This window comes from Sinocyclocheilus grahami, unplaced genomic scaffold (assembly GCF_001515645.1).
Source record: "Sinocyclocheilus grahami isolate Dianchi unplaced genomic scaffold, SAMN03320097.WGS_v1.1 scaffold74.1, whole genome shotgun sequence".
NCBI classification, from domain to species: Eukaryota; Metazoa; Chordata; class Actinopteri; order Cypriniformes; family Cyprinidae; genus Sinocyclocheilus; species Sinocyclocheilus grahami.
The window spans coordinates 2,731,655-2,738,838 of NW_015505253.1; the positions used below are offsets into that span (position 1 = coordinate 2,731,655).

Genomic DNA, 7,184 nt, shown 5'->3' on the forward strand with positions numbered 1-7,184 from the left:
AAACACACCAGCAAATGCATAACAACATAACCGCTCAGAACACTATAGCAACTGCATAGCAACATAACCACTCAGAACACCATAGCAACTACATAGCAACATAACTACTCAGAACACCATAGCAACTACATAGCAACATAACCACTCAGAACACCATAGCAACAAATTAACAACCACTCAGAACACCCTAGCAACTACATAGCAACATAACCACTCAGAACACCATAGCAACTACACAGCAACATGATAACCACTCAGAACACCATAGCAACAAATTAACAACCGCTCAAAACACTCTAGCAACTGCATAGCAACACCATAACTACTCAGAAAACCCTAGCAACCACATAGCAACACGTTAACCATTAAGAACATCCTAGCAACCACACAACACAAAAACTACTAGAAACACCTTTGCAACATTCTAGAACCCCTCAGAACACCCTTGAATTTGCATAGCAATACATTTGCCACTCAGAACACCCTAGCAACTGCATAGCAACGCGGTTACCACGCATAGAAAATGTGTACACTTTTCATAATAATGGCATAAAAACTGCATTATTGTGTCATTATGACCGTGCATAAAACTCATTGAGCTGCATGAAGCTAGAATTACAGAGTCTGATACTAATGACTGAAATCATTCTCCTTTATGTTTCCCCTTCCTCTCAGGATGTGATCTGTGGCGTTGTAATTTCAGCCGTCGTCATGGCTGTGTCGTACCCGTACTGGGGAACCATTGACTACCTTCAGCTGCACAACCCTCTCTCCCCCATAGTGGGGGTGGTTCTGCCCCTCTTCCTGTCCTATAAGTACCCCGAGCTGGACCATTACAGCACCACACGGGGGGACACCACCATTATTTTAGCATGCTGTTCAGGGTGTTCAGTCGGATACTGGGTGAATGAGCGATTGGGCTTGACCTTTGACCTTGCCGGGCCTTTTCCAGTGACCCTTCCACCGCTGACCCTCGCAGCCTTGGGTCTCGGTGTGGCGCGGTTCCTGGTCGGGTTAGGGATGCTGGTTCTGACCCGGCAGACAGTGCGCTGGGCGAGTCTGCGGGTGCTCTGTCGAATTTATGGAGCGTCTGTGAATGACGTTGAAGCACGCAGAAGGAAAGCGATTGAGGTGCCGTATAAGTTCAGCACATATGTTGCCATCGGGCTGGTCAACAGTATCATGGTGAACAGAGTGTTTGTGATGATGGGATTCTGGGATTTGGGAAATTCTGTATAATTTCTCAGTGTTTACAGGCAAGTTTCAAGAGAATCCCAGTCTATAATTTATTCTCAGGGAGAAATTCACCTTAGTCTTTGTTTGGGAAAGGCTGGCGCATTTAAATTCTCACACTGAACAGTAGTTTGTTAAACCTCCTAGCTGCATTTTGTTAGATTTCAAAAACTGAAACGCAGTTCGTGGATGTTTGTGCAGTTTCGCTTGGTTTTAAGGGATTATTCATGGTTAAACGCAAGCTAAAGGTGAAGTGTGTAATTTCTGTGCCACAAGACTCAACAAATGAAATCAGAAACGCATACAAATGACTAATGAATAATTTCCTTAACACACATCTGCTATATAGTGAAATTAGTTAGCATTTTTGTGCAAAAATTAGTGTATTTTTATACTTTTATGCGCTTTTTTACACTTCCAGTTGCGTCATACTGAATTTAATGGTTTTTTTTGTGAACAGGTAATGTCAGTAATGTATTTACTGTTTACACAAGCTCAAGATATTTTCACGTTTTATTCTACAACATAAAATGCATCAGTAATACCCCACTGATTTTATTTTTAAAGCTTTTGCTTGTCTTGAAAAAGATGGTTGCTAAATGGGGCTAGAGATGTATTCTGGGATATTAAATGACATCACACTGAACGGGGAAACTCATCTACTCATGAGTCGCTTTCACAGCCTCACTATGTTCAGTATCACACTCTTGCAAACTATTCTAACTCAAACTTTCCAACTAAGGATTGAAAGAGTTGTCAGAAGCTTAATGGTACTGAAGTCGAATGACTGTGGACAAGTTCGTTGCTAGCCCACGATTATCATGTTGAACAAAAAGTGTAAGAATCATAAACTTTTTATTGGTCCCAAAGCTTATTTTCTGCAATAATCCAAAAGTCAATGGAAAAATCCTTACAGTATGTGGAAAATAATGTTTTTTGAACCTTAAACCGCATAAACATTTCATTACACCAAATAATGTTATTTTTAGCATCATATGACCCCTTTAAACTACTTCAAAGTTTGCCTTGATTTTTTTTTTTTAATGTATAGATACAATATTGTTTACATTAGCTTAAGATAAAGTACAGTGTCGCATTAGTTGACTTTGCTTGATATGCATCAAATACATGCAAAAACCACCAGTTGTAGACGTTTTTGGTTTATTAATCCATATTTCTTTGTTTTCATGTTGTAAATTTAGCTGGACACAAACATACAGCCATGATGTTTAATATATGAATAACATACTAGCAGTGGACAAGCTGAGTTTTATTAAAACACTGATTTATACCATGAACATACAGTAACGTGCTTTTGTGACTAGAACTCATTCTCCTAAAGATAGACGTGACAGTAATGTGTGGCTGTGGCTTCTGAGGGAGGAGCCCAAAGCAGAGGGGTGTGGCTGAGGTTAGGTTATCACAGGAAGGGTTCGATGTCGATATCGATGGCAGAGCAGGGCATGGTCAGCTCAAAACGACTGATGACATCAGGGTGAAGGACCCCGAGGTGTCCGATGCTTTTGCCACATGAAAAGATCTCAGCACAGCGGCCGGGAAAGAAGGTGGAGTCTGTAAGAATAATGATGGAAATTAAATTAATTAAATATGAATAATATGTTATTTCAAGTTATTTCAGTATGTATTATATGCTATTAAAGTATTTATTAAGATTTTGAATCAGGTTTTAATTGTATATTTTCAGTTTTAGTAATTTTATTTTGTCAATTTTTTTATTCTGCTTTATTTTAATATTTAGCTTTCATTTACTTTTGAGTAATTTTAGTACTTAAAATTAATTTCCACTTTTTCAGAATCTCAAGTTTATTCATATATATATATATATATATATATATATATTTAATTATTATGTATACATATATTACTTATCTAATATTTTATATTATTCTTTCACTTTATTTTTTAATCAAAGTTATTTTTAATAGTTTTAGTTAGAAATAACAACACTGAAAATGCACTGATGAATCATTCACAATAAGACCAGGAACATGAATCAAGTAATTAAATATAGGGTCCAATTTTATTTTATCAGACTTCAAATAGATTCTTCCATCCATCACGTGGAAATAAAATTGGAAAACAGAAATAAAAACGTAATAAAATTAATCCAGAAATGAAAAAGTCCCACCAAATGAACTAACACTTTTTAATTTTGCGGACCTACTGCAAGCACATAAACGCCGTTAAATATTAACCACTAAAATAAATCTTTGAATATGACTCGGGTGCACAGACCGATCACAGGAAGGACACCATGTCGACTTTTAACATTTATGACTCACCCTCTGCCGCCTGGATGTGGTATCCTTGGTTACGGCCCGGTTTGACATCCAGCAGCTGCATGACCCGGTCCAGAAGTCCATGGATGACTTCAAATCCCGGGCTCTTGTTGTAGTAAACGGCACAGAGACGCCTGTTGTTACGGGCTCCTACGTCTGCCAGACACAAAGTTCAGTGATTGCATACTTATTAGCATGCATTACGTGATATGAGGACATCAAATACACCTTTAGTTTCATCCTTCAGGACGACGTCTGAAATCTCGAACAGTTTGAGAGGAAGGGGCATCTTCCTGTTGGCAGCGAGCGTCTTCAGGAGTCCAGGAAGAAGAGAGGTACGCACCACCTACAGGAAAGTACGGTTTAGTTAGTCAAACCCTAACTACTAACTGATTTAAACTTGTGAAAGCACCCACTAGTGGGCAAATGTGAGAAATGCCAATCGGAGGTGTCAGGATTTCTGTGGGTACCTGAAACTCTGCGGTCTTTGGGTTGGAGATGTGGACTGCTCTGGTTTCGACGATATTTTTCCTGAGTTTATCTGCGATATCTTCTTGTGAGCACTGCAGAGAGAGGAAAAGACTGTCACGTCATGGAAAAGATAACACATTTGTTATATTGCTCTTGTGGCTGTTTACAAAAACAAATATACAGCACAACCAATGTTATCATTTGTTTTCAAATCAGACTTTAATGAGCGAAAATTTCTATTTTTAAGTGCATGTTACTGATTTTCAGTTGTTTTTTTTTACTGATACATCATTGACTTTTTTTAAACATTGTCATCACTAGGTTTCTGGATTACATTTTAAAAATAAATAAATAAATTATTATTCAATAATCCATTATACTTGGATGTTCGTCACACTACAGAAGAAAATGAATGAATGAAAATGCTTTAAATGAACTCACAAACGTATGATTTATTAGTTTGAATCAGTTTGAAAAATGACTTGTTGAACCTGTCCTGGTAAATCTGGTTATGACAGTCACCTTTTAAATGTTTATATTTCAACAGCGAATTGGAAATTCAATTCTATCATTTCAAAGTCAGCACAAAAACTGATGTATGTGCAATTTAAAGGTTTGTACACAACAGTATTTAATTGAGGGTTGATTATTATATTCTAAAAAATAAATAGCAATGGACTTTGTTAATTTACACTTTAATATAATATTATAATAAATGTACCATCTGAGAGGAATCCCTGTGTAGTTTACTGCATTAGTTGAGATATTGTTTTCCTTAAGAAAAATGGACATGTACAGTACCTGATATTTATCCGAACAAATTGATATTGAATTTTAACGAAATCAAGGCCTTGCGAATTGGAAAAGATTCGATTTTTGAAATGTCTACCAAGCCCTAATAACAATGATCATTTAATTCTAATGGTCAGAGAGAGAGAAAAATAGCCATGAAAACTAAATGACAAATGTTTTCAGTTCAAGAAACTTGATAAATGGACTTCAGGAAGGAAAACATCCAGAATATAAGATTTCTAACCAGAGCGAATGTCAGCGCTTCGGTGAACCCAGCGGCTGCGAGATCTTGCCTCAGTAACTCTGTCAACTTATTTAGAGGGAGCTGTGAATATAAAAACACACGCGTAAGAGCCATAACGTCAGCACTGAACCTGATCTCAAGTTTAATTGGTCAGAATGAATGTTACTCTCAAACCTGATTGGCTACGGTGTATGTGCGCGGCGTGCTCCTGACGATGTTGTTGAAGCCGTGCGCTATGGCGGCGTCCTCCATGATGTCACAGGCGTGGATGACATCAGCGCGCATGGGCGGGATCTCAACCTGGATCAGATCGCCCTCACCGCTGACCTCTGACCTCAAACACATCCGGGTCAGCAGCTGAGCGATGCTTTCTGCTGATTCACTGAGAAACAACACAGAGCGCGTGATCAGGGTTTGACCGGAGCCGAGAAAGAAATCTGTCATCTGTTATGAGCTCAAATGAAAGATTTATAATGTGCTCACTTGATGCCAACTCTTTTGTTGATGAAGTCCCCAGACAGTGTCTCTGTCCTGTACGCCAGCTCCTGAAGTCAAAGTCGACAGTCAGCAAATGACAAAACGACTTTCAAATAAGGCAGAATTTATTAATGATAATGTCATGACTAATGTTGCTTTAATATTTATTCACACAAGTTAAGCTCCATCAACAGAACTAAAAACGACAGATTTGTTTTTATTTAAAAATTAAATCAATTTTATTAATACTTTTATTTAGCAAGGATGCATTAAATTGACGTTATAATGTTATATTTCAGATAAATGCTTTTGTTATTTGAAAACAAGTTCATTTTTGGTTGAACTATCCCTTTAATTCCAGTGTGGTTAGTTAGTGTAATTACTATCAAGTTAAGAACTGAATACATACAGGATACACACACAATCTGCCATCAGGATAAACAACCTCTGCCTCCTCAACCCTGAATAAAGAGAAAAACATGTTAAAACAAACATTTCAGTACTGAACCATATACTCACTGGCTGAATCCAAACTGGAGATGCTATAAAGCAATACAGAGCATGTTACTTGATACTCACGTGAATGGTTCATCGCAGTATTCACTAAACATGGTCACTATCATATCCAGCGTGATCTTTGCCTGCAAACACACACAGAAACCGTTTCTCATGTTTAAAAGCATGCTGTAGTTCTTAGCTCATTTTCAGGATTATTTGATGAATAGAAAGCTCAAAAGAACAGCAGTCATTTGCAACATTAGAAATATCTTTACTGTCACTTTTGATCCATTTAATGCATCATTTCTGAATAAAAGTATTAATTTCTTAAAAAATAAAAAAAAATCGTACAGATGCCAAACGTTTGAACTGTAGTGTATATTGTATTATTACAAAATAAATAGTAATAAAAACATTATAACAGTAAAACGGTTTACCTTTGTGAGGTCCGTGGCCGTGCACTCAATGAAAATGTTCTTTGTGTTTAATGAGATTTTGCTGTGGTCCCCTGAGAGAGAGAGAAACACAAAACTTTAGACTAACAGTGCTTAAAAAAAAAAACAGCTCTACCTGCAAAAAATCTAAAATGTTAAACAGAAAAAATGGAGTATGTGTGCACATCTATCCATGCTCCTGTGAATGCATACTGTGTGTGTGTGTGTGTATTTAACTCACCGTTGATGATTGGAGGCATAGACAGGACGATTCCATTACTGTCGTATATGATGGGGTAGAGAGGTTCATTCTCGATGATATGCAGGTAGTGCCTCAGATGACTGTCAGTCTACAAGAAGACATTAAATATTCAAAACAAAAACCTTTTTTGTTTGTTTCAACTTGTTAAATGTTGCAGTCTGGGGGAAAAAACTCAACAAACATACAAGATTAGACATAAATATGTTGGCAAATAAGCTACTAATATACTAACCAATCAGATTTCCCTTCACAGTAGGAGACTTGACTGACTGTGGCCAATCAGAATCCATCTGGCCCAGCATTACTTGAGTATCATTGATGTACTATGATAGTTATTGGTAATATGTTGAATTTGTTTTTATTTTTACATTTTCTGATTTCATTTTAATTTAAAAGTTGAGTTGTTTTGTTTGTATTTTTTCTTATTTAATTACCCTACATAGTTTTTAGTTATGTTAGTACTTAGCTTAAAC

The 7,184-nt window shown here is 37.0% G+C and overlaps 2 protein-coding genes across 2 annotated transcripts in view; one reads left to right on the forward strand and one right to left on the reverse strand.

Moving 5' to 3' along the window:
- Window positions 1-2,130, forward strand: part of LOC107585790 (sphingosine-1-phosphate phosphatase 2-like) — an 8,417-nt gene extending 6,287 nt beyond the window's left edge. The window contains exon 4 of the mRNA XM_016272938.1: window positions 676-2,130. Within this exon, the coding sequence (XP_016128424.1) occupies window positions 676-1,239 (564 nt within the window). The 3' untranslated portion in view covers window positions 1,240-2,130. The remainder of the gene's footprint in view (window positions 1-675) is intronic.
- Window positions 2,131-2,395: 265 nt separating this feature from the next.
- Window positions 2,396-7,184, reverse strand: part of LOC107585746 (phenylalanine--tRNA ligase beta subunit-like) — a 7,620-nt gene continuing 2,831 nt past the window's right edge. Inside the window, exons 8-18 of the mRNA XM_016272902.1 lie at window positions 6,691-6,799; window positions 6,453-6,523; window positions 6,097-6,158; window positions 5,927-5,978; window positions 5,524-5,585; window positions 5,215-5,422; window positions 5,041-5,121; window positions 4,004-4,096; window positions 3,762-3,879; window positions 3,537-3,689; window positions 2,396-2,805 (exon numbers count right to left, since the gene is read on the reverse strand). Of these exons, the coding sequence (XP_016128388.1) occupies window positions 2,654-2,805; window positions 3,537-3,689; window positions 3,762-3,879; window positions 4,004-4,096; window positions 5,041-5,121; window positions 5,215-5,422; window positions 5,524-5,585; window positions 5,927-5,978; window positions 6,097-6,158; window positions 6,453-6,523; window positions 6,691-6,799 (1,161 nt within the window). The 3' untranslated portion in view covers window positions 2,396-2,653. The remainder of the gene's footprint in view (window positions 2,806-3,536; window positions 3,690-3,761; window positions 3,880-4,003; window positions 4,097-5,040; window positions 5,122-5,214; window positions 5,423-5,523; window positions 5,586-5,926; window positions 5,979-6,096; window positions 6,159-6,452; window positions 6,524-6,690; window positions 6,800-7,184) is intronic.